General features: G+C 43.4%; 2 protein-coding genes and 1 long non-coding RNA gene across 8 annotated transcripts; 2 read left to right on the top strand and 1 right to left on the bottom strand.

The window, feature by feature from the left end:
* Positions 1 to 3,493: 3,493 nt before the first annotated feature.
* Positions 3,494 to 5,780, bottom strand: HMGB2 (high mobility group box 2). Its single transcript, XM_040555780.1, has 5 exons — positions 5,629 to 5,780; positions 5,034 to 5,204; positions 4,774 to 4,919; positions 4,506 to 4,680; positions 3,494 to 4,033 (listed from the first exon to the last, which is right to left on the bottom strand). Exons 2-5 carry the CDS (start codon positions 5,181 to 5,183, stop codon positions 3,881 to 3,883), a joined length of 624 nt encoding a protein of 207 aa, XP_040411714.1. The 5' UTR covers positions 5,184 to 5,204; positions 5,629 to 5,780; the 3' UTR covers positions 3,494 to 3,880.
* Positions 5,781 to 6,192: 412 nt separating this feature from the next.
* LOC121069511 lies at positions 6,193 to 17,751 on the top strand. Of its 6 annotated transcripts, none has more exons than XR_005819468.1 (7): positions 6,193 to 6,382; positions 7,626 to 7,719; positions 9,307 to 9,373; positions 11,400 to 11,532; positions 11,633 to 11,671; positions 12,907 to 13,083; positions 17,468 to 17,751. It is a non-coding gene; the product is annotated as an uncharacterized LOC121069511 (long non-coding RNA). The 6 variants fall into 6 exon arrangements; XR_005819471.1 differs by lacking the exon at positions 17,468 to 17,751 and adding an exon at positions 13,522 to 13,944; XR_005819470.1 differs by lacking the exon at positions 17,468 to 17,751 and adding an exon at positions 13,488 to 13,938 and having other exon boundaries at positions 11,400 to 11,528.
* A 783-nt stretch (positions 17,752 to 18,534) lies between these two features.
* SAP30 (Sin3A associated protein 30) lies at positions 18,535 to 24,991 on the top strand. The gene is made up of 4 exons (XM_040555778.1): positions 18,535 to 19,023; positions 19,893 to 20,015; positions 22,505 to 22,603; positions 24,660 to 24,991. The coding sequence occupies exons 1-4, from the start codon at positions 18,676 to 18,678 to the stop codon at positions 24,780 to 24,782; spliced, it is 693 nt and encodes a 230-aa protein (XP_040411712.1). The 5' UTR covers positions 18,535 to 18,675; the 3' UTR covers positions 24,783 to 24,991.
* Positions 24,992 to 25,236: the final 245 nt, after the last annotated feature.

The raw sequence follows: 25,236 nt of genomic DNA, 5'->3' as shown, positions 1-25,236 counted from the left end.
CCATTTGTCCAGAAATTCTCATCTGTACTGAGAATTTCTCTACTTGCCATATGGACATGACTGGTCTGAAGTGCCCTGTATCCCCATGGAATGCTTTCTGAAAATTAGTGTCATATTTGTGACCTTCCATTCCTCTAGTGCTAGGCAGTTTTAAGTGAAAAAAGACAAAGTACAGTTAATGGTTCAGCCATTTCAACCTTGGGTTTCATTAGAACTCTAGGATGAATACCATCTGTCCTGTCATTCTGTTTCAAAACCTTTTATAGCTGGATTTGAGACAGATGCTCCACCATGCCTCCTCCATTACAAGTTCTGTCATGAGGACTTTCTGAAGCTCCTCTTCAAGGTTAAAAATTAAAATAAAATAAATGTGTTTTTTTTCCTGAATCTTCTCTGATCATTGATTTTTGTCTCTTGATCATGTGTTGTCCCAAAGGACTGTTTGGTAGGCCTCCTGGTTCTGATATGCTTGAAAGTTAATAATCATGTGTTTTCTCAACGTGTTCCAATGGTATTTTTCCCTGCGACACACTGCTGTATCAGGTCTGTTGGGGTGCAATTTTCTTCTCTTTTACTGGTTTAGAAGTAAGTTCCACTTTTTAAAGATTGGTCTCCTACATTTGTTATTCTTTTACACCTGCTCTTTATCCACATCAGTCTTGGTTTTGGTGGTCTTGGTCTACTTCACTGGGTGGTATGCATTTATGCTGGACCTCTCATGCAATTTATCAGCCTTCCTGATGCTGACGACCTTTTTGGGTGTCCATTTGATTTGAGACAGACTTCCCAGTTCACCTCCAGGTACAAGTTTCTGGTGAGTAATTTCATATGATTGTCCATATTGAACACGGATGTGAAAAACTAATTTAGCTTTTCTACTACAGCCTTGTCTTTTCTGAATGTTCCTTTTATACTTTGATCACTTACTAGCTCTTTCAGTATTCCCAGGTGGGCATTATCTGAAACTCCTGATCTGACATACTGTACTTTTTAAAGCTTAATTTGAAGGTAGTCATTTCCACATGCTCTTTTCCTTTTGTCTTTAATCTGTATTCAACATCCTTCTTATCAAAAGGTCAAAATATTATTTGAAAAACTACTAATTGTATTTAGTCACTATATCATTTTCAGTTGATAGATCAACGTGATGTGGAGCTTTGCTGTGGGTTGCTGCAGCTCATGCTGACGTGTGCGCACAAAATGATCTGGGTAATGATGTGGGTCAGGCTGGTAAAGCAGCACAATAGACTATTTTTGCAACAAAGATCTCCATCAGTCAGCATGTATTTGTAAATGAGATCATAAGCAAAAGTAATGCAGGTGGCTTTTCACACAGCATCATTAGGATATGGGACAAGAGTGACAACGTTACACAGTTCTGCGCGGTTTTGTGCAGAAATTGTGTTGGAAGCTAAATTAGCCAATTAATACTAAACAAAGTTGAGTCCAAAAGTCTACCTCACTGAGGAAAAAATTAGAAGAGCCTCTTTATTCTGAATTACCTCAAGATACACTCTTACTCAGGCACAGTATTTAAAATTCTGTAACCCATACAGCTTTTTAGGACACTTGAAGTGTTATATTTTGTTCAATTTAAAAGCACTAGAGCAGAACTAAAAAACATTTCAAATCATCAAACTAGTCAATTTACTCTGATGTTACTGTTCCACTGTGAAAGATTATAGAAACCAAATCAGGAAGACTTCTCGAAGTGTCACCATTTCACTCTAGAAGGGAGTCTGAAAATTCAGGGGAGATGATGGGACGTTTCTAGAGGAAAACCTGACCAGAACAGGATGAAAGTGAGACCAGTGCAGTCTCAGCTACATACTCTGAAAGGGAATTGTCTCTACAGGGAAGAATTTTGGAGACAAGGACAAAGGTTCTCTAGAACTGCAAATTCTGTATTAGAGGATAGTGCACAGAACTCTCACTTCCAGTTTACACCTGTGGCTTTCCAAAATCTGAGGTAGTAAAATGGAGATACTGACCCTGCAAATGCAGATTATCTCCAGTAGGTCCAACATGGAAGATAGAAGTTAGCCCCTCTGACACTACTTTAAGTTTCCTGTGGGGGAAACCAGCCTTGGGGTTTTGAAGGTCTTCAAAGGTTGGTTAGGTTACCCTACTTCATTATAAAATAGTTTTGAATTGCCTTTAGTTACCTTATTCCCATGCTTTTGCAAATATACTAAATGGTTTTGTCAGAACTGGATTCTTTTAGAAAGTGAGTGCTACATTATCTTTAACCTACAACAAAGTGACATTTACTGTGGTGATTCAGCTGAGATCTCTTTTTATCTTGTATATAAATGACTTTTCTCAAATTTATTTCAGACCTTGATGGGCAACAGAGACTTAAAATAAAAAAAAAGAAAAAAAGAAAAGAAAAGAAGAAAAAGGTTGGAAGCATGCCCTTTATAGCACTTAATCTCTAGGCATTAAATGACTTTCAGCACAGGGCTTTCAAAGGCTAGTAAGTTATTTATCTATCTCAACAAATTAAAGTGAAGGTATTAGGTTAGCTGTGGAATCTTTCATTTTTCCATGTGCAAATCCTGCTAGATGTCTAGATCTAGACTTTTAAATCTTTATACCAACTTTTGGATTAAAAAAAAAAAAAAAACACTATGGAACAGTGCAACTGGTGTTACTGTTACCATCACAAACAGTAACATACCAGGAGAAGGTGCTCTTTAAAAATGCTTCCTTCCTCTTTGGTATGTGGTAACATTCCAGACTTTCTCAGGCTATTCTGCAAGCTGAAAGTATTGTATGAAAAGTCACCAATACCACGGCCAGGGTGAAAGGGAGAGAGTAGGGGGACATCAGGGAAGATATGCCTCTAACCATGTCTCTTACAGCCAACTTTCCTATCCTACATGGACAGCAGAAGAGGCCCCTGAACCCGAGCTCTAGAAAGTACCTGATTTATAATCAGCTAATAAAGCAAGACAAAACTTTGAAACCTCTGCTTTGGTAGTTAGTGGGGAGAAAAAAAATCCAGGAATAAATATCAACTTCAGTATTAAAACTAGATTATTCACTCTGAAGATGATATAAGCAAATACTAGCATAAGGAAAAACTTAATTGCAACTCAAGGTAGTGTATATGGGAGAGAAAACCCTGGTTAAAAGGCAAAAGAAAATTTTGAATCCTGTGCAAGTTCTTAGAATCCTAGAATGGTTGGGGTTGGAAAGGACCATTAAGGGATGTGGTTCCGAACCCTTCCACCAGACCAGGTTGCTCAAAGCCCCATCCAACCTGGCCTTCAACGCTTCCAGGGATGGGACATCCACAGCTACTCTGGGCAACCTGTTCCAGTGCCTCGCTACCCTCAGAGTGAAGAATTTCAAAGAGCTATGACTTTAAGAGTCTTGTCAATTTTGTGGTAACAGCAGCAGTAATAGCCCAAGCACACTGCAATACCGGCACAGGGCTTAAGAACTCTGGGAAAAGACAGCCTCTCAAACATTAAGAATACAACAATAGTCATGTACAACATTTTATTACAAAATTGTTAAAAAAAGTAATACAATGCAATATACTACAAAATATAAGATCAGCTATTAAGCTACCTCCTTTATTTTACTTAGCTAAAAAAAAGAAACACCTGGCTATCAGTCACTGAATTTCAACAAAACCATTAAATATGCAGAAACATTCCACAACTTTTTCTTCTTTTTTTTAACCGAACTGTAGCAGCCCCTCGGCGTACTACTTACATTAAAAATAGAGGTCTCCCTACAAAGAACCACATTACCTATACACAATTCTGTACAGATTTTTATACTGAAGCTAACAATGAGCTGCACTTGAGTTCACATTCTTAGCAAAATATTGGATTTTGAGCGTAAATCTTTACAGCAGGACATTCATTTACTCCTCATCCTCCTCTTCCTCCTCCTCTTCCTCATCTTCTTCCTCCTCCTCCTCCTCTTCGGGCTCTGCTTTCTTCTTAGATCCTGCAGGCCTACCTGGCCCCTTTTTTCCTGCATCACTCTTGCTCTTGGCACGATATGCTGCAATATCCTGCAAGAAAGACGCTGGTTAGTTGCTGGTAATGTAACTCTGAGGACAATCATGCACTACTACAATAATTTAATACTACCGTGTATGTGGAAAAGTGGGATTTCCACCTTGGAACTTTCATTCTTTCACCTTTTGGCCAGAGAACATAGATTCATACAGGCAGTTTTAAGAATTTTATATTTACAGTGCTTGGGAAGATGACTGCATGCTTTCCCAAGTAGGTGACCTGTTTTTCTGGAAGTAAAGCACCTTATTGCTAAAATCTCTAGATACGTAAAAATCACATTTAGGCTCACTGCAAGCATTCCAGAAATCTCCCATGCCACACCCTTTCCATGCATTCTGAAGCCTGACAGAGTTTCATATAAACACTTAGAATTACAAACCATACACTGTTTAGGTGCAAAACTTAAGTGTCACATTTACAGTGACCTATATGATTTTAGCCACTACTTTATTATCCTCACTGTACCTTTTCATATTTCTCCTTTAGTTTTGCAGCCTTCTGTTCGTATGGTTGTTTATCTTTGGCCGACTGTTCAGACCACATTTCACCTAACTTCTTTGCTGTATCTCCAATAGACAAGCCGGGATGCTCATTTTTGATTTTTGGACGGTGTTCAGAACAGAAGAGGAAGAATGCAGATCTGAAAAGAGAGACGGCAATAAGGGTTAAGTAACTATGAGACAATTGGAATGTATAGGGTTGTGTGGGTTGTTTTTGGCACAGAAGCACTCACGGTGGTCTCTTCGGAGCGTTGGGGTCCTTCTTCTTCCCCTTCTTCTCTCCTTTGGGAGGGACGTAGTTCTTCATCTCCCTGTCGTAACGAGCTTTGTCTCCCTTGGCCATTTCCTCGAACTTCCCTTTTTCCTTGCTGGACATCGTCTGCAGACACACGGGGGGGTGGGGGGGGGAAGAGGGGAGGGAACCCGGCTCAGATCCGGCGCCCGCTGCCCCCTTACTGCCCGGAGAGGCAGCAGCCGCGGGGGCCGCGCTCACCTTCCACCGCTCGGAGCACTTGCGCGAGAACTCGGCGAAGTTGACGGACGAGTCCGGGTGCTTCTTCTTGTGCTCCTCGCGGCACGTCTGCACGAAGTAGGCGTACGAGGACATCTTGCCCCGCGGCTTGTTGGGGTCGCCTTTGCCCATGGCGAGGTCGGCGGCGGGTCCCTGCGGGGGGGAGGAAGGGGAGGGGGGAGAAGTGAGGGGCGTGGTCGTGGGGGGCGTGGCCAAGCGGGGGCGTGGTTATGGTGGTGGCCACGCCCCCGCCCCTCGCGCGCCGCCGCCGCCTTCCCGCCCAAGCACGCCCGCGGCGCCCGCGCATGCGCAGCACCACCCGCCGCCCGTCAGCCGCCCTCCCGCCAGCCCTCGGCTCCCCGCGCGGCGGCCGGGCCCGCGCCGCCGCCCGCCTCCCCCCGCGGCCTCCCGCCGCCCTCCGCGCGGGGCCGGCCCCCGCCGCCCGCCCGGCGGCCGCCCGCCCGCAGGAGCCCGCTCCCTCCTGCCCTCGTCCCTCCCTTCCTTCCTCCCCGCCTCCCTCCCTGCTTCCCCGCAGCCCTCACGGAGGCTCCGCGGGCGGAGGCCGCTCGGGCCTTGCCTGGCTGGGCGGGGCGGGGCGGCTGCGGGGCGCTGCTGGCTGCGCGGCTCGCTGCGGACTGCCTGCCCGGCGGCGCACTTAGAGCCTCTTGTTTTCCGCAGCCCTACCCGCCACAGCAACTTGACCCGCCGCCCCTCCGGGCCCGCCCCCCGCCGCCGCCCATTGGTCGCCGCGCCGGTTCAAACTGCCTGTGGCCCCGCCCACTCGGGCCGGCCGCGCTCCCCATTGGCTCGCCGCGCCGCCGGCGTCAGCGGCCGAGCGGCTGCCGGGGTAGGTGGCGCGCGAGGGGGTCGGCAGCCCGCATACTCGCTGGAACCGGTTGGGGTGAGGAGAGCGGCGGGGGGGCGGGGCTAGGCGCGCCGGGCGGCGATTGGACGAGATGGACGGTTTAAAAAACCGCGGGGGCGTCCGCCATTGGCCGCCGGGCGCTGCGCGCCTCGTGATTGGGCGGAGCGGGATGCGGCAGCGTGGTTTAAAAATACAAAGGCGGCGGCGGGGCGCACTGCGAGCCGGGGCGCGGTACCGTGCGGGCCGGGCTGGGCTGGGCTGGGCTGGGCTGGGCTGGGCTGGGGCCTCCCCGCCTCGCTAGGCCCGGCCGTGGGGAGCCGGACTTCGGGCCTCGGCCCCGCTCTTCGGCCGGGAGCGCGCAGGCCGCCGAGGGAAGGCGTCGCCCGGTGCGCGGTGCCAGGAGGGGCGCCGGGGGGTGAAGCCTCAGAGCCCGTACGGCGGTTTGGTCCAGGACTACACGCACTGCGTGGGTTTTCCTGACGGTGATGTTCCTCTGTCCTCCCCCAGTTCCACCCTTAACGTCCCTTTAGACACACCCCACGCACGCCGTTTCTAACGGCCCTGCCTCTTCAAGCGCAGCCACAGCACAGGTTGTGCCTTTGCTCGCCGAGGATGTTACGTCCTCGGTGGAGCTTTAATCGCGTTAACCTAGTTCAGCGGCAGCGCTAATAGCCTCGACGGGAGAGCGGCAAGAAGCCCTAAGCTCTCTGAGGACTCGTCGCAGGCATAGGATCGCTCAGTGGATCTGACTTGATCTCCAAAGTCTCTTCCGTTGCAGATCTGCTCAGATCTCATTGAATGAGAGGCATTTATCGGGCCCGGCCCTCCGAGCTCATTTTTCTTCCTTCTGACAAAGGCATGTTCGCACAGAGCAGCTTGTTAATGTGGTAACAAACGCCTCCTTCATCCCCTTTCCACGTTAAGCTTTATGTGTTTGCTTAAACTGCGGCCCTGAGAGGCAGAGTGTAAGCTGGAAAAAATTGCTTAAAATCTTCTTTAAAGAAAGGGAGGTTGGGAGGTGAGTTGGCAGAGCTGTGCAGAGGTATGTATTTCCTTTGCAGATGTCAAAGCCTGTCAGAAGCCAGTTATCAGAATTCTTATATCAGCTAACTTCTGTGGCTATTCCTTTTGATAGTGTTTTACCTACAAACAAAACTTACACTTATCTTCAAAAATAAACATTTACGCAGGGGATATTCTGTGTTCCAGCGTCAGCTCTTTATTCCTGTAAACCAGCTCACTCTAAGTAGTGAATTAACGTTCTCAGTTCTGTAGTACCAAACTCTGTGGAGGCCGAGTCACTTCACAAGGAGTGCTTTTAATTCTTTATGTAGCTTTAGAAATGTTTTTACTTCGTGTATTACTTGGAAAGTGCTATTATTTTTTTTTAGTGAATTAAGCTGCCAGATGGTTACTCATTTACTTTGTGGTGAACCACCTGTATGTGACAGTTTCTTGCGGAGTGTTTTCTGGTTAATAAAGCATTTTTGTTACATAGTAGAATCTTAGAATGCTAATGTGTGCAGAATGAATCATAATACAGCCATTAGCATGTCAGATTTTAAAAACATTTTTGTCCACCAGACTTTTCTATATCACACCATTCAAATAAGAACAGTCGTACTACCTCCTGCATATTTTACAGCCACAGAAAAATGTAGATTAACTCCATCAAAATCAGTTTTACTTTTGTTTCCTCACTAATGCAGGTGAAAGAAAAACAAAGTGCTGCACCAGCTTTCAGGAAACAGGTCTCTCAATAGCGGTGCTTCTAAAATAGTGTGTCACAATCTCTGGGAGCTTGTAAGTAAAAAGTAATCACGATGGTTACAGGCACTAGAAATGATTTTTAATGGTTGAAACCAGAGGAGAATATTGTGAATTTTACCCTTCTAAATTGGGTGTTCTATCTCAGTTCTCAAGCAAAAAATCTATATTTTTTTAAATTACTCTTTCTATTAACATCAGTGTAGCAAGTTCATGGAAAAACATTACTTTGGAGCGGTCGTTGGAAATTATGGGATATAAATGCAGGGAGATTTCCTCTACTGCATCTTTTTGTCTTACCTACCCTAAGAAAACGATTGTGGAAAAGCAGATAGAGTAAGAAAGCGTAATTACTGTTATGGGGGAAAAAATGAGACCTGCCTGCCTTCCAAATGATTTAATCATATGTTTTAAGGAAGTTGTTCAAAATTACGTTCTTCATTCTTTTAAAACAGCCTTTTGCTAGGTTCTCTTCTCTGAAAAAGAAAGCTTTTGTACAACTAAATATAAACTTGGAGGGTTACATCATGCTGTGTCATGCAGCATAGGGCAGCATAAGAAACCAAACAGTTGTAGTCTTTAACATCTGTCTGTCCTCCAACAAGGAAGGCAGTATTGAGAATTTTTCATGCTTGAATATGATACTGGAAGCTTTCTACAGCAGTGCTGATGCCGAAAGCCACACACAAGAAAGCTGATTTTAAAAAACTTGTCAGTTCCAAAACTGTGTCTTTCTACCAGAATCCTCATACTCGGAAAAGTATTTCTCTGTGTGTCTAGCTCCACAATAAGCTGTCACTCTTTTTTCATTATACCACACTGTTCCTTTTCAGACAAAACCACAAATTCTGTCTCAAGAGATTCAGTCACTGTTGCTTTTCTAAAGCAGTGATCTATGCCGTATTGACTTTGGTCAGTCCGTGTGGTTAATTTATTAACCACATGTGGATGACAGTTGTGGGGAAGAAGCACAAACTCCAGGACTTCAGGCTTACTTCTAGTTGAATAATTCAGCTCATGAAATGACTTAAGTTTTATAGCTCCCTGGTTTCAAGCCATTTTGTGTTTCTAATCTGCTCCACAATTGCAATTTTGGGTGCTATTGTTGATTTCACTTAATCTTCAGTAAACTGTGTGTGAGGAAAGATAAGCAATGTAGCGACTGGAAACAGGTTACAGAGCTGAGAAACTGGTTTAAAGAAAAGTGTGTTATGGACAACAAAAATGAGCAATTAGTGTTAATGCTTTACAGCATACCATATCTCTTGTTTTCTGTGGCCAGCAAAGCTTGTCTGAATATGGTTCTTTTTGTGAATAAAGTAACGAAGACCTCCTATTTGAATCTTAATTAAAACCTCAATCAGCAGATCCGTTGCATTTGGAACAGGTATGATTCAGATGGGGGAGCTGCAAACTCCAGTTGCAGGACCTTAACTCAGACCAAACTTTTATTCTGATCCAAGTCTATTATATGGTGACAACATCAGTTAGTTTTAATTCGTTCAGTTGGACAAAGTGGCTCCCCAGAGACTCTGCTATTACCCGAATGCCTGTATTGAATATACGATAATGTAGCATTAATGGCAGTGAAATTGAAAAGTAATCGTTCCTGATTAATTGCAGTCTGCAGCTGAAATGGTCCCCCTCTTATGGACTTGAGAAATCACTGTTTACCGGATGAATAATGAAAGTGAGTTATAGCCACTCTCGGTTTTAATGTCACCTAACTTCACTAATAGCAATGAAAGATATTGAAAGAAAAAGTGTATTTAGCTTTAGAGTATCAGCATTTTTTGCTATAGAAAAAAAAAAGTTTAAATCCAGGACATGAAAAGCATTTAAATAGGCCACTGCTTTAAAACTCCCTTTTTAACGTGAGTTACAAAGTCTACAGAGAGCAGCTCTGGTTTGGGCCTATTCAGTATGAGGGTCTCTTATACTAAATAGATGGTAACAGCTGTAGGATTAAAAGTAATATCTAGAACTACCTATACTACTGCTTACTTAAGTTCAAAAGAAAGCTCAGCTTGCTGTAGTGTTCCACTTATCAGCAGTTACTTTCTTTGTACTTTGACAAAAACATATGTAGCAGTGCAGCTGCCCAAAAGTTCTCAGAACTGGAGTTTCTGTCCATATCTTAAAGACTTATTTTTAAAGTAATATGTTAGAACTTTTCTCTTTTTTTTTTTTTAAGTTGTATAACATGGACATGATATCTATTTTATAAAAATGAAATTATTTACTGTCTAAACATTAGTTTTATTGTACGTGCTATTGTACAGCCTGCATAACCAGTTAAGCAGCTAGTAGGCAAACAGAGGCCTTGTTACACCAGGCTGTTTTAGTCTGAGTTCAGTAACTTGTTTTGACTTTGTGCTGTGTACCAAATATTTAAAACAAAGACAGCCTACATTAGACACTACCAGGGACAGCTGCAGAGCAGAGAGTGAAACTGAAGTGGTCATATGATAGGAAATAAACACAACAAATCTCTCTTGGTACTAATGCAGATAATATTAGGAACACCAGCTGTTCCTGGTCACAATAATTGTTATACTTAACTGAACTTTTTAAGTTGTAATTTTATTCTAAATTTCATTTACTTTCTTATTTACAAATTAATACTCATATGACACTTTTCTCCTGTAGATCGTAACAGACCTTCTTATGTTTCGCTATATTGTTAATCCCTTGTTACAGATATGAGAAGAAAATAGCAATTTGCCCTTGTTCATCCATTAGATGGTTTCACAGGCAGTGCAGAGGGACTTTAAAATGTGATTAGTTGCAACTTACACTACTGAATTGGCTTAAATGGGTAAAAAAAGAAGAAAAAAAAGTTCCCTCTGCCTCCGCCCTCAAAACTCTTCCAGCCTTCATAAACATTGGTACTTTATCTGAAACGTATATGGTACTTACTCTTAATAAGTAAAATGTAATTACTAATGCAAATGTTACATCATTTAGAAACTGGAGGACATAGTTCCAGGATATTTTTCCTTCTATACAGTAAGACAACGAGTTGACTTGTGCCTGGCCCTGAAGGTGAGACATCCGGGAAACAGTTTCAAAGAATCTGTAATCACAGTCCAGCTCTTGAATATTCTAAGTACTTGTGTGAGGCTAGCCACTGGTGCTTGTTGCTGCCAAAATGAAGCGTGTGGCAACTGATGATGATTTGCAATTGTTGAAAATCCTACAGAATGAATCAGAATGTTTTGTTTATACCTTTTCCATTCTGGGGGACTATTTTCTTCTACAGTCATGAGGGCTAGAAACTTGAAAGCAAACTGAAGCTGACAGCAAATGCTATTTCCTATGTAACTGCTATTCTTAAATCTTTTAGGAAAGAAAAAGGTAAGTTGACAGGGCTGTGTACCACAAGCCACAAGAGAAAGGGGGAATCTGTATCCTTATGTCTCCCGTGGCCAAAAGTGAAGCGGATTTGGCTGCAAACAGCTTGATTCCTAAGAACTGTAATACTCATATGCATGGATGTTGTGTCCATGTAGTAGATGAACTTAAATGTGTCTCACATTTTGGTCACACAAAGTACATGCTGGTATGAAAGTCACACTAGGCTTCATTTTTGACCCAGGGAGTGCAGCTGTGAGTCCACCTCCATGAATTAATTTATTAGCTCAGGACAAGAATACTCTGTTAAAGGGAGTCTCCCAATGGGATTTTACTTACCATGTTTTTCCTTCGTATTTCAGAGCAGTATGAGCACATGCAAATGGAGATAACTTTTGGATGAAACCACAGTGAAAGATGTGTTGCAGGAACACACGTCGTTGACAGCTGGCTTGGGGGAATAAAGTAGTCTGAAGTAAAGCCTCCCAAGTGTATGTGAGTTTCACTCTCCAGATATATTCTTACTGTGCTGTTGCTAATGTAGACGTTGCCATGGTAAAATAATTTTCTCTTCTCTGTTATTGCTGGCAAATAGTGCTGTCATGGGTCATGGAAGTGATCACAGGATACACAGGTAATTTGTTGAAAAAAGAAATAAAATACCTAGGAAATTTTGAAATTGTTGATTCAATGATTAGTCTCATTTTTAGTCATGGATCGTGTGTGATTTCCCATCAACTGATGATATAAAATTACCGTTTCTCTAGAAGACCCCTTTGTATACCCTACACTGTACCATTATGTTAAGTGTTTTACAGTAACAGGAAAGGATATTTCAGAGCTTTTGTGCTACTAGAAAATGCATCTGCCTGGAATACCAGTCAAAAGCTAAAGCTTCTACTCAACAGACCAGCTCCTGGGGAAAAGGTGTTAAGGATGTTCAGTAATATATCCTTGGTTCTGTGATTAATCCTCATTATTTAGTGTGTGAGGTTAATTAGAAGCCCTCCGTAATTACTGGCAGGACTAAACCCCTACTACAAACAAAAAAGAAAGAGGGAAGAGGGCAGTTGTGCATTTGAAAAAAATAAACAAGGAAATTTCAAATGAAGTTGTTCTATGTCAAAGAACAGCTTATTCAGGGCCATTGAGAAACTAAATCGCAGCTCGAACCATGCCTTTTTTTGTTGTTGTTGTTGTTTTTAATTAAAGAAAAAATCCTTAAAATCTGTAAAGGTTTACACCAAAGTTGAGTTTGAGATAATCTATTTTGATGCAAGACTTATTACTGCTGGATCAAACACGCTCCAGTTCATTGGCTTGATTGTTTTGTGCAATTTTTGTTGCTGTGTTTTATATTAATAATTAGCATTTATGTTTTTAAATTATTGCAATGTGTACAAATATTAAAAGCATACAATCCCCATTCACTTCTTCCAGCAGTAAAAAAAAAAAAAGTACTTTGTAAAGTTATAATTCATTTTAGAATAGACTTTCATGCTATAACTAGAAATATAGATAATCACGGAATGAAGAAGTTAAAGTTGTTTCAGAGGTAAAAGAGCTGCATTATTATTTTCCTAATTCTGACATAAATTATGATGAGAACATCTAAAATTCTGCCCCACTCACTTGTGGAGAGAGGTAAGGATCTTATAGTGCCTGTGGATAGCTGTAATAGTAGAATCAGGTCTCATCATTTGTGTTTATAATGTTAATAAACATTAACAACCAAACATTTAGATAAAAAGCGATAATATCTGTTTAAGTATGATAATGTTGAAACTAACGGGTGGGAGTCTATTTTTCTTTGCGTTCTTTGCCTTAGAATATGTCCTTGACCTGATTACAAACTTATCTCTACAACAGTAAAGGCTGGAAGCTTTATCAGTACGAAAGCTGAGAAGCTGAGACTCTAACATTATCTTCTAAGAGAGCTGAGATTTGGAGAGCATTAAAGATGAAGCAGGAAAAGCACAATCTGGTGATTTCTAAGGAAGAAGTGATGCTTTTGATCAACTGCTATATGTCGAACGATCGATGACAGTAAGTACTATAGAAATGTGGGAAACGTGGTGCCCTGTGTACTTTGCAACTGCAATAATAAATTCTGCTCATTGGTCATGTTTTGTGAAAAATTCTGTAAAACATTGCATCAGATCTTTTCCTCATAATATTTCCCAGTTAAGGATTTGTTTTCAAGCAACGTTAGCTAAAAACAAGTCTCGTTCAAAACAGTCATTGTACTTCAGTTTGTTGGAGTGTCAGCCTGTATCTCTGACACAGAATGAGCTCTGCAGGAAGTCAGGGAAACAATTAAACCCCAAAGCCACATGTAATTTTGCTCATTTTATTTTCATAAAAGTATCTATTACTAGCACCAGACTAGTTTTTACTGACTTGAGACCAAATAATTATCCTCTAAAGAATTTCTAAACCATGCATTGTAGATTTAGGTGGATGAAGTGTTCACCTGCTCTCCAGGGGCACTTTGCGGTTGCTGTTAACTTCAGCAAGAGTGAAGTCAGACCTAAAGATGCTTATAATTGTACTGCAGAGAGGAGGATACTGCACCAAGCTACAGGGCCATGGAAGTTTCCCATTTTCCTTTCTGTAAAAAGAGCCCATATCAGAAGAGGACGTGATGGTGTAAAGGAGCATTGTAGTTTCTAGAACCCTATGACAAAACTGCAAAAATCGTGTAATGTGAGTTAATCAAAACAAAACGCGATTGAAGACCATGTCCAATCTGAGTTTATGTAACTGAGAAATTGTTTCACAGAATGTAAGATGGTAGCAAAGAGTACACAGTGCTCTTTTTTTGTAGTATCAAGAGAGCTGACTCAGCTTTTAATTTCTTTTCAAGGGATTAAAAATAACTCTTACAATACACAAGTGTTGGTCTATTATTCATAGCTGAATTTTTTGTTGCATTACTAGACAAAATCTCTAGGGGTGATACTTTTTTTGTTATACGTTCCTGATTGCTGCATTACATTTCAGAAAAGCACTAATGCTGTTTTTGTTGGGCCTTTATTTCTGACTGTGTGATCACTGACAGTCATAATATGAAACAAAATGTTAAAGTAGCCTGGATGGATAACTGATCAGTGACACTGTGACTTTGACGCAGATGAATGTGCACTTTTAAGTTGGCTGAATGGGGGCTTGTGAGAAGAAAGATTGTTGAAACCTAATACATACCTCAGCACAAAGCTGAAGGTAGGCTCTGTGTTTGCTTGTGTGCCGCTGAAGTATCTTCCTTAAGCTGCATTTACATATGCTTACAAACAAAAAGTATGTGATATACTTCATTATTTCAGTCCCCCAGCAAATAATTCCTGGCATGTATATTCAACAAAGAACATCTTAATTTTTCTGTGCTGGCATTTATACGTATTTTTGCACGTGAAAACTAAGCCTTTTAATAGAAGGTCCTTTGATGCCTAACTAATGTGTATTGCAAATGTGAGTTGGTACAGACAGTTAAGGGGCATGTATTACAAATCTTTAAAGCTTTTACAGTACACGGGCTTATCAGTTTTAATCCCGTAACACCTAGATTATTCTTAAAATACAACATTTATTTTTGGACCCTATTTACTACTTTAAGTCTAATAGAAGCACACGTTACATAAACTCTTATACACCCTTAATTTCCATTTTACAAAGTAGAATGCTTAAAAAGGAACATTGGCATCAACTGGATTATTCAAAGACCTGGAAATACCAGTTTTGCACCAATTTAGCTCTCTTGGCTAAAGCTATGATTTTCTCTCTTACCATCTCACTTGTTTCTCATACGATAAGCTCTGTGTGCTAATACAGATTTTGTTATACAATTAAGTATCCAAACAAAGTTACAGCATAACTAGTGTAAAACATGAAGTGAAGAAATAGTTTGTAGATAAATCCAGTGTTCCTGTGTTTTAGGCTCTGTGCTTAAATGGAGTTGAACAATGAATGGGAGGCAGAGTGACAGGCAGTAGCACAGTTAGTGGGTGCTGGAGTGGGAGAGGAAAAATCAGAAAATCAAAAATCTGAGAAAGAAGAGCACAACAAAAAGGATGCAACTCATTTCTGCTAAGGAATGAGAGATTTACTTGCTGTTCTATACCAAATTTACAGCAATAAATAGAATTTAATTTCTAATAAAACGGTTAAAATACAAACTTACAACTATTTCCACGATCTCTGATGTACAGCCAGTGAATTCCTGTTGAGTTGGTTGCTCTTTCATTAAAATCATTGGGGGATGTGGTGGAATTTGCAGAATATTTAAAGCACTTTACAAGGACCTATTTTGAATTGAAGCAGTTAACAGTCCACAACAAAACGTATACGTGATGTGAAAAACTTACACTAATCACTTTCCCTATTACTCTATTTGCTATCAGGATAATTCGAGGTGCAGCACACAAGTGTACTAAAGTACACTGAGACTTGAGGTGAATGGAACCTAATGGGGAAGGGAGTAGTCATCCCCAGTGAACCTTATCATGCGAAGGTGTATATACAGTTACAAAACACATTTCCTTTCCAAGATTACTAATAATAAGTTTACAGTGTGCTTGTAATATATCCAAGGTGATGTGGCCAATTATCGTTCTTCCCTCTCAAATTACAAAACACATCAGTCAGAGGCTGGCAGGAGCTGGGACATGTGGCATCTCAAACAGGCATAAGCTGCTCAGCTCCCACCTGCGCCTGGACCTCCTCGGAGCCAGGACCGGTCCCTGAGTCCTGCTGAGTTCAGAGCCTGTGAGCTATGAATTTGGGCACCCTTCTCAAGATGCAGCAGCTCCTGTTCCTTCTCTGTACTGCTTACGTGTCAGCCGTATTTTGCTTTTGGCATCCATGACAGGCATAGATTACTGTGGCCCTCCATGTGATTCAGCCCATAAATGTTAGTAGAATCTCAATCTCATACCAAGAGTTACAGCTTTGGAACTGCCACTCTCTTTTAACTGTTTTAATTTTTGAGGTTTTACTCTAATCAGTATATTGTTGCAATACTGCATGTCTTGATATTTATTTAAAATCTCTCACTACATGTGCTCTAGTTATGTCTGAATACTTCTACTAAACACTACTAGAGCTTAATGTTCAGAAATCATAACTTTGGACAATATACAATCTAGCAGAATCCTTCTGCAGCAACTTTATTGATTATTATTATTTAACAATGCCCAAGCTTTTTGCATTTTTTGATCCCACATATGATACAAGATTAAAAGGGATGTGATTCCTCTAAGCAGACATTCATATGGAAGGAGAAGGTCCTTCCCTGTTCCAGCATCAGTCACACAGTCCTGCCCCTCCATTGGATCTTCCTCTGTGCTGGGACACGATCACGCAACTGAGCAGTAAAGCAGATCAGGGTTAAACTTAACTGATTTTCTTTTGCTGGTCTAGCTGTAACCCAATCTAGTTTGCCGCGGAGCCTTCTAAATGCTTTTACAGGCACAAAGAAGGACAGGGCACAGGTGTGAAAATGAGCAGCTTACAGCAGAAACAGAACTGTGTTTCTCAGCCCCACTACAGTCTTATCGTGATCTAATCATGAAACTATGATACTACTCTACTGAAATTCAGCTTATAAATTAACATATTGGCGAGCATGGCTGAGTAACAATCAGGCTTTTAGTCACTCACAAACTGTACAAGCAGGATCAGACAAATGTGCGTGTGATCCTTCTGTTTTATCAAATCATAGCATATGTAGATTGATGTATTTTATGCTTACTGTAAGGTCAAAACCATCTGAAGAAATTAAATGAATCTCAAAAGACACAGTGTCAGATTCTAGAAATTGCTATTCGTGACCCAGATTTCCTCTGAAAAATTCCTGGAACTCACCCTTGGCCCAGTTTTCCCAGCATGTGCTTCCTATGTCCTTCTTTAGGTACGTCCTCCCACTGTTTTTTTTTTCCTTTGTTTTGTTTTAATGTTAACATCATTACGGTGTTTGAAATGGTCAAATCACGAGAAACCTTACAAGTGAGTTAAACGTCTGTTCTCTGAGATTATACAGTGGCAGAATGTGGAATTAAACCCAGATGCTTCGTTTAGTCTTCAGCCTGGTTGATAACAAGAGAGGGTTTGATATTTTTTCCAACCCTTATCCAATTCCTCCCCATAATCACTGAAACATGCCTTTTGTGTAACTGTTGCCTGTTACTTTAAGCTCAGCCTAACTTCAGTTACTGTATCCTTCATTCAATTACAACTGTTGGGAGCATCAGCGGGACCTGCCCTTACTCTCTAATACCGGGTTATGTAATCAGATTAAAAAGCCATCTGCAGCACAAACTGAAACTGCGGTATAATCATGTTCCCTGGCTCACGCAGAACTTTGGCTTACACCGGATCTGTGTCTTCTCAAATCATTCACTGACCTCCCCGCTACTCTTCTGCTTCTTTCTGCAAGCTGAAAACACGCCGTAATTGATACGGCCGAATATTTCCACGATTAAATCACCACGCTCCGCATACAGCCAGCTCGGATGCCGCTTCGGGGATCTCAGGGAATATTCACCGTGGTTTGAAAGCGAAGCGGAGCCTCGCTGGTCGGTGCGTGCGCTTTGAATGGAAACAGGTCAAAGTTTGCTGCTTCTGTCACCGCGCTGCTGCCAGCTGAACTGTTAAATGGCCTCACGTCAGCGTCCCTTGTGCAGTTTGGTGAAGTCTGGAAAATAAAAATACTTTTGTCATATCTTCAGTGTTTAGCTACTGTTGTGCACGGCGAGGTCTTAGTTCATCGTTAGTGAAAGCGCTAGAGAAATCTGAGGCGTTTTTGGTTGTCAGAGCCACCTTTATTGGACTTTTTGTAGTTCAAGTCGCCTTTATTAACAGAGGGACCTCTTAAATGCCCAGACTCGAGACTTGCCCCGCGCGCTGCCTTTGTCCTCACAGACCCGTGCTGCGGGAGGCAGCCCCGGGACCGCGCGTGCCCCAAGGCAGCCCTAACAAAGGCCTCCGCGCTGTCCGGGGGCCCAACGCGAGCCTCCGGGGTAGAGAAACCGAGCCGGGAGAAGCGCCGGGAGGCGCCGCCATCCCTCAGCCCCCGCCTTCCCGCCTCTGGCCCCCCGCGGCCTGCAACCGCCGCACGCATTTCAAATCCCAACGGCCGCACGGCCGGGGAGGAGCGACCCGCAGCAGCGGGGGAAAGGAAAGCGGCCTTTTAAGAGCGGGGCCGAGCCGCCGCCGCCGCCCCAGCACGGCAGGCCCGGCCTCCCGGCGGCGGGCAGAGGGGGGGGCCGCCCGGAGGGAGGGAGGGCCGCGGCCAGCGCGCTCGGCGCCTCCGCAAAATGGCCGGCCCCCATCCCGCCGCGGGGCACGCCGGGAGTTGTAGTTTCCCCGCCGTCTCCACGCGGCGGGGGCGGCGGGCGGCGGGACTGCGTTTCCCGTGGCGCCCCGCGCGGCCGAGGGCGGCGCGCGGCGGCGGGCAGGTTGCTGTTGTTACATAGGAAACAGCTGAAGAGTCCCCACATGACGGAGGGGGAAGGAGGAAGTGGGGCGACCCGCGGGGCGACGCCGACGCTCCGGTAGCCGCGGGGGGCTTCGGCGCTCGGGCGGCACCGGCCGGGAACGGGAGCGGGGGAACGGGAGCGCCCCGCCGCGGGGCTGGCGCCGGGCATGAACGGCTTCGCCCCCGAGGAGGTGACCCCGCGGGGGGCCGACCCCGCCGCCGCCGCCCCGCTGGGCAGCGCGGGATCCGCCGCCGAGGTACCTCCGCCGCCACCGCCGCCAGCGCCGCCGGGGCTGGCTCCGGGCTCGGCCGCCGGTGCCGGTGCTGGTGCTGGTGCCGGTGCCGTCGCGGGCTCGGCGGGCGCCGCCGGTGCCGGCGGCCCCGGGGCCGGGCAGCTGTGCTGCCTGCGGGAGGAGGGCGAGCGCTGCGGCCGCGCCGCCGGCAACGCCAGCTTCAGCAAGCGGATCCAGAAGAGCATCTCGCAGAAGAAGGTCAAGATCGAGCTGGACAAGAGCGTGAGTCACGGGCCGGCGGCACCGGGGCGAGCCCGGCCCCTGGCCCCTCTCCCCAACAGCTCGCTTCCCTCCTTAAAGTTCTGCCTTTTTTATTAGTGATTTTCTTTCCTTTTTTTTTCTCTCTCTTTCCTCCAGCGGCGTGGCAGCCTCGTCTCACCCTCCTCTTTTTTTTTTTTTTCCTTTTTTTTTTTTTTTTTTTTCTAATTTCCTCTTGCCGGAGTTTGCCGGGGTCCCCGGTGCTGCCCCAGCCCCGTTAGCTCGGGGCTGCGGCCGCCCCGCCTCGTCCCGCCGCCCGCACGGCTCCCTCCGGGCACCGCCGCCTGGCAGCCATCGGGCGCGGCACGGCTCGGCACGGGGCTGGGCAGCGGCCCCGGCCCCGGCCCCACACGTGGGGAGCCCCGGCGGAACCAGCGCGGCCCTACAGAGGGGAGCTGGGGGTAAAGCTGCGTGCTGCTTGACCTTGGAGGCGGTGGGAGCCCGGAGGGGGGGGATATGTGGGGCGAGAGCCGGATTTTTGTCTTCCAAACAGCGTGAGGCGGCTTTTCCTGCTGGCTTCTCTCTCTCTCCCTTTTTTTTTTTTTTTTTGCTTGTTTGCTTCGCGATCCCCGAGCCGGAGGGCGGGCTGTACGTGTCTGTGCTGCGCTCCTCGCACCGAGCCAGCCCATTGCAGCGCCTCGCCGCTCCCCGGCCCAGCCGGCGGCAGGGCTCTGCAGCACAGCAACTCCTTCCCTCGGCGGGGTCGGGTGGAAAAGCTCCCTGAGCCCTGTTAGCGGGCTTGCCGAGAGCATATCGCCGTGTGCGCGTTTCTGTCGGACGCCCAGGAGGTGTTTACGCGGATTTGATTGAAAGCTGCGGTGTTGCTCTTTTAGGCGAGACATCTTTATATCTGTGACTTCCACAAAAACTTAATTCAGAGCGTGAGGAATAGAAGAAAGAGGAAAGGCAGTGATGATGATGGTGACTCACCAGTGCAAGACATCGACACTCCAGAGGTAGTTAAACAGTTGCTCTTTCTAATAGTTATGCGAAGCTTGCTCTTACCTACTGCTGAGTCTGCGCAGATCTGCTTTCCCACTCGTACAGCTTTATTTTGGGGAGCGGGGAAAGGGCTGACTCCTGGTTCACTCTGTTTCTAATACAACCAAAGCTGACTGAGTTTTGCAGTGTATTCTCTGTGTTAGTTGTGCAGAACAGAATGAACAAGACTTTCTAGAATGTTTTTAAGTGTGTGCTAGTTCTCTCAGGCAACTGCTGTTTCCAGCTTCCTTCTTCTGAAGTGATTTGTCTCCACAGTCCTACTAAAAGTTGTGCTTTGCTACGTATTAGCAAAACCTGTCTTTGCAGGGGTTGAAGGGAATTGCACATGATACTTGAGATATAAATGTTTCACTGCCCCATCCCTCCAATCCTTGCCTGTCATGCAAAATGTGTTGCAGATGGTTCTTGCAGTTACCCTGTTACCTTAGTCTAACTGAAAGTTTGGTAATAGTAGCTCTTTGTGTTTAGCCCTTGCTGGGGGAAGTGATGTTCAGGGAGCTGTACCTGAAATGAGCTGAGAAGGACGGCACTTTTCCTGCTTGCTTTCTGTGCTGCAGACCAGTGAAACATCACCCGTTACAAAAGTGATCCATAGCTCTCAAATGTTTTCCAATAATATAACGGGAGAGAATGCACCTAGGGCTCTCTTCTTCTTACATGTGCTCTGGATTATTTCTGCTACGACCTGTGTGTTAATTTTGAGCAGAGCCTACCTGGTCTCCTCCAAGAGGGATTTTTAAAGCGTTCTTTTGAAATTGCTCCGTAAGTGTTAATTTAATGGCATCCTTATGGTCAGCATCTGCAGACATCAGCAATATAAGTGATGAAACTTAGTACAAGAATCCCTGCCTGAAGGCACATGGCTCCAGTTTGAAGGCTCTGACTAAGAGGATTTTAGGGGATCGAAAGTAGTTCGATGCTGGACTGTGTCTTTTGTCGGTAAACGTGTTGGATCGCTTCTATGAAAGTCCTCTTTAAACCTAATATTCTGTGTGGCTTTAGGTAGCTGTCTGGCAGAGTGGTAATTGCAGCTCTTCAGCGAGCCCGTTTTGTTTTCCCAGACAAGAATAATAAAGTATGATGCAACTGATGGATATCTCTAGAACAAAAAAGCAAGTGTATTTTTAATAGTACTACTGCAGGAAAGAAAGCTGTCGGGGTAATACTTTTGAGGCATTTCAGCTAGCCATTTGGACAACAATAGTATGCACTTCCCATGTGCTCACTATACACCTTTCATGCCTGTTGGCTCTTGACCACTTTTATTTTCAATTGCTATCCAGTTTACTAAGGGAAAAAATATTCTGAGCACCTGCAGGGCCTTCCAATTTCCACCTGAGTTTTGACCATCACTAGATGTTAGTGATTCCTACCAGGAGGAAGAGGTTTCCACAGTACGGCTGGCTTGAGTACCAAAGGATGCCCATCCTCCTGCACGTAAGGCAGCATTGCGTCACATCTAGCAAGGTTACCAAGTAGGCACTAGCACTGTTGTTGCCCGAAATATTCCATAGTTGAGACTGCTAAGTGGCTTTAAAGTAGAAGTGAATGCCTTAACCGATCTTTAATGCAGGAAGTTTGGAGAACGCTGCTGCAATAGCAACTGACCTAACGGAACTTCTCATTCAGCCTGTTTTGTCAGCTTACTTTCCTCCTCAGTCTTTTGATTTCACTTTCTTTTGCATTGTCTAGGAGGGTAAGCTGTTGGTGGGAGAAGTGACTGTTGTTCAGAGTTTGTGGGATTTAAAACTAAGGGAGTACTGGGTTGCGGTTGTGTATTTATATCCCTGAAAGGAGCTTGTGCAATTCTCTCAACTGTCAACTCACACTGAAAAATAGTTTTGCGCAACGATGCCTGTGCACGTACCTCCTGTGTTGTGCTTATGTAGCAGGGATATGTTTGGAGACCAGGAGCAGCTGTTTTCTTCTCTCACCTCAAGCCAGAGAACTTTGCACTCTAGACTTTTTCTCGGTTATAATGCATGCTGTCTCATGGTACAGCTGTGCTATATCTTGCATGTAACCTGTGTAAAATTTGATGGCTGAAATCTCAGTACAGAGGCATTCTTTGAATCAGATGTTACGTAAAATTTGTTACTGGGCTTTGTGCTATCATGCTCAAAACTGGGAACAAACAGGAAAAAAAAAAGAAAATATTAAAGTACAGTAGTGAGTTACAAACATTGTCTGCTGATAACGGGAGGAAGAGCCGTGTTCAGTAACAATAAACTGCTCTTAAACTGAACTGGAGTGTTTTTTCTTTTTGCTCGAAGGTGTGGGGTGGAGTTCTGTGTTTTTTTTTGTCAAAATGAGATCTTCAGAGCTGACAGTCTATGCTTTTGTATGCGTGAGATCCTAAAATGTTGAGAGGCAAACTATTAATAAGTGAAACCTTATCAGTAACGTTAGATTGCTTTCTTCCCCTTCCCTCATTTTCTTCTAGGTTGATTTATATCAGTTACAAGTAAACACACTTCGAAGGTACAAAAGACACTTCAAGCTACAGACCAGACCAGGACTTAACAAAGCACAGCTTGTTGAAGTACGTATGAGTGTTTGTTCCATAACAGAGAATGCAACTTGCTATGGCATGTGTGTTTCTTCTCTCTACAATAAGATCCTTGCATAAAGTGCATGTGTAATCTGGATTTTATGAGAACAAAACAGAGCAGCTTATCTAGCTTCCTTCATTGGCTGTGGCTCCTGAGCCAAGTAAATCAAAAGTAAAAGTTCTTTCCAGAGGAGGGACTGTTAACTTTAGGAAGGAATGTATGCTGCTTAAAAACACAAAGTGCTGAGTTGAACAGTAAGGTGATCTGCATCTCTCTGAATATCATAGAATCGTGGATTTATAGCCTGTGCATCAGTCACACCTTCAGCTTAAGAGTCCTGCTGACAATAGTTGGAAACTGAGAGGTAGCAATGAAATACTAGTAAGGTTCAAGCTTAGCTTTAAAACCCTAGTTAATATCTACATACGTTTCTATGTAGAAAGTACAGAAACCTGAAAAACAGACTTCTATTGATCATTAATTTCTATTAATTAAAAACTGGATTCTTTTGTCACAGAATGGAACTTTATGAATTTTTTTATCATTAATATTTCTAAAAGTGATGAAGCAGTGACCACAGCCATGTGTATCTTTACTGTATGGGAGTGCAGTTTTAAAGGAACTCTTCTGCACTGCTAAGAAGCAGTTACAGACTGCTGATATAAATACATGGAAGCACTGGTGACCCTCTCAGGAGGGAAGTACAGCTGCCACCTTTTCAGTTTTATGCAGTAATGCTCAATTGTACTTCAGTGCAGACATTTTGTTGATCTCTTTACAAAGCAGTGTGGATTAAAGCCAAGGTTCTTAAATGTATGAGAGATCTCAAGGCCAAGCTGTAAAAGAACAATGCTGCTGCTGCTTCTATGAGTAAGAATTTAAAACCAGTTTGGTGTTTTCTTGATGTACAGCTAGTTCTTGATTTAGCAGGACTGATTTGAAAAAGCACAAGTGATTTTTTTTTTTTTTCCCCGTAAATCTGGCATTCCTAAGGGTCTGCTTTAGGTACATCTCATGAGATGTTTGCAATAACGTATTCTTCTTGTGCTGCTTCATGTGAATAGGCAAAGCTTCTGTCACGTGCTTTGACTGACCTACTGGCCTTTGTGAGATATAGCCACAGAGCTTCCTTACTTTATAGTCCATATGATTTCTTGTAACCTACCCTAATGTACGATGGTCGATCTGCTAGCTGTTATGCTGTTACTTAAAACTCCATGTTAAAGGGCTTTGTCAAACTGACTTTTTTTTTTCAAGCGGGGTTTGAAAAGCTTTCTAACTTGCTAATTGTTTTAAACACTTGTACCTTGTGGTAGTTCAAAGAGCAGTCCCATTCTCCTCCCTTCCTCTTGCTAATTTTAGTCCAAAAAAGTGTTCTGCAAAAAGCCAGAGAACAGACTGGAGCAGTCAGTCAATTTGAGTACTTATAAAGCTGACAGTCCATTTTGATGAAGAGAAAAAAAAAACTTCTGGAATTACAGAAGTGACTCGAACTGTAGAAGTTGACATTTTTGTATGTATACCATGGTGAATCTTTATCACTGACAGCTCTGTTTTGAAGAGCTGAATGTTCAATAATCAGTCTTGAAAATTCTTTTATCGGATCTTGCATTTTTCTATATGATACAGGCCCCCCTTCAGCCTGAGTAATGAGTAGTAGCCTAATTTCTGTGCTGTAGTTTTGTTGATATTCAATAGTCATTACACATTCTATAGGATTCAAGCACTGACTACATAGATGTAATGATACTCCTTTGCTTGTTGTGAGAATTGATTACTTTTTTTCTGACAATTTTCTGTGCATTTTACTTTGGAAATTAGGGTACAATCTGCTGTATTTTTTTCAGAGTTCTCAATAAAATGGTTCCTATCCTAACTTTTGTATGACTAGTAAAGACTTTTGAAGGGAGGTGGGGTTTCCTTTATTAATTTTAAGCTGTTTGATCAAGCTCTTAAACTTTCTTTAATGTAGTCTATTTAAATTTAAGTCTTCCGTTTCTGCATATAAAAGTGGTTATTTAATTTCCTTGCATTCTTCCTTTGTAGATAATTGGCTGCCATTTTAGGACAATTCCAGTGAATGAAAAGGACACCTTAACATATTTCATCTACTCAGTGAAGAATGACAAGAACAAACCAGATCTAAAGATGGATAGTGGTGTTCACTAGGCAGAAAAGGTTGGGACTGAGACTCACGCTGCAAATCAAAAGACTGAGGGTTTTTGTTGATATGCAAAAGCTTTCTTTGTAACTTTTTCCTTCCCAGAGAGTTTCTCTGTTTTATTTTTCATAACCTTGCTGATTTGTTTGAAAACCATCTCTTATGAAACAAACTTCCTCAGCAAACTATTTTAAATAAATATCACTGATATTGTTGCTCAAGTGGATGTGTCTAACTTATTTGGTGAGTTACTTATTCTTAATAATTAAGCTTTAATTCCTTATGTAATGATTGAAATTTTTTTTCAATTAAAATCTACCAAGAATACATTTATGAATGTACTTCAAGTTCTCATAATGCAATGCTGTCTTTAAAAAAAAAAAAAAAGTGGCAGATTTGGCAATAGGTTCTTTTTCCTAAAGTAAAAGGGTTTAAATGACGGTTCCAGTTGTTAGCAGGGCA

Source organism: Cygnus olor, chromosome 4 (genome assembly GCF_009769625.2).
Source record: "Cygnus olor isolate bCygOlo1 chromosome 4, bCygOlo1.pri.v2, whole genome shotgun sequence".
NCBI lineage: Eukaryota > Metazoa > Chordata > Aves > Anseriformes > Anatidae > Cygnus > Cygnus olor.
Note: the sequence above shows the minus strand (reverse complement) of the source record. Positions and strands in the feature narration are given on the sequence as shown.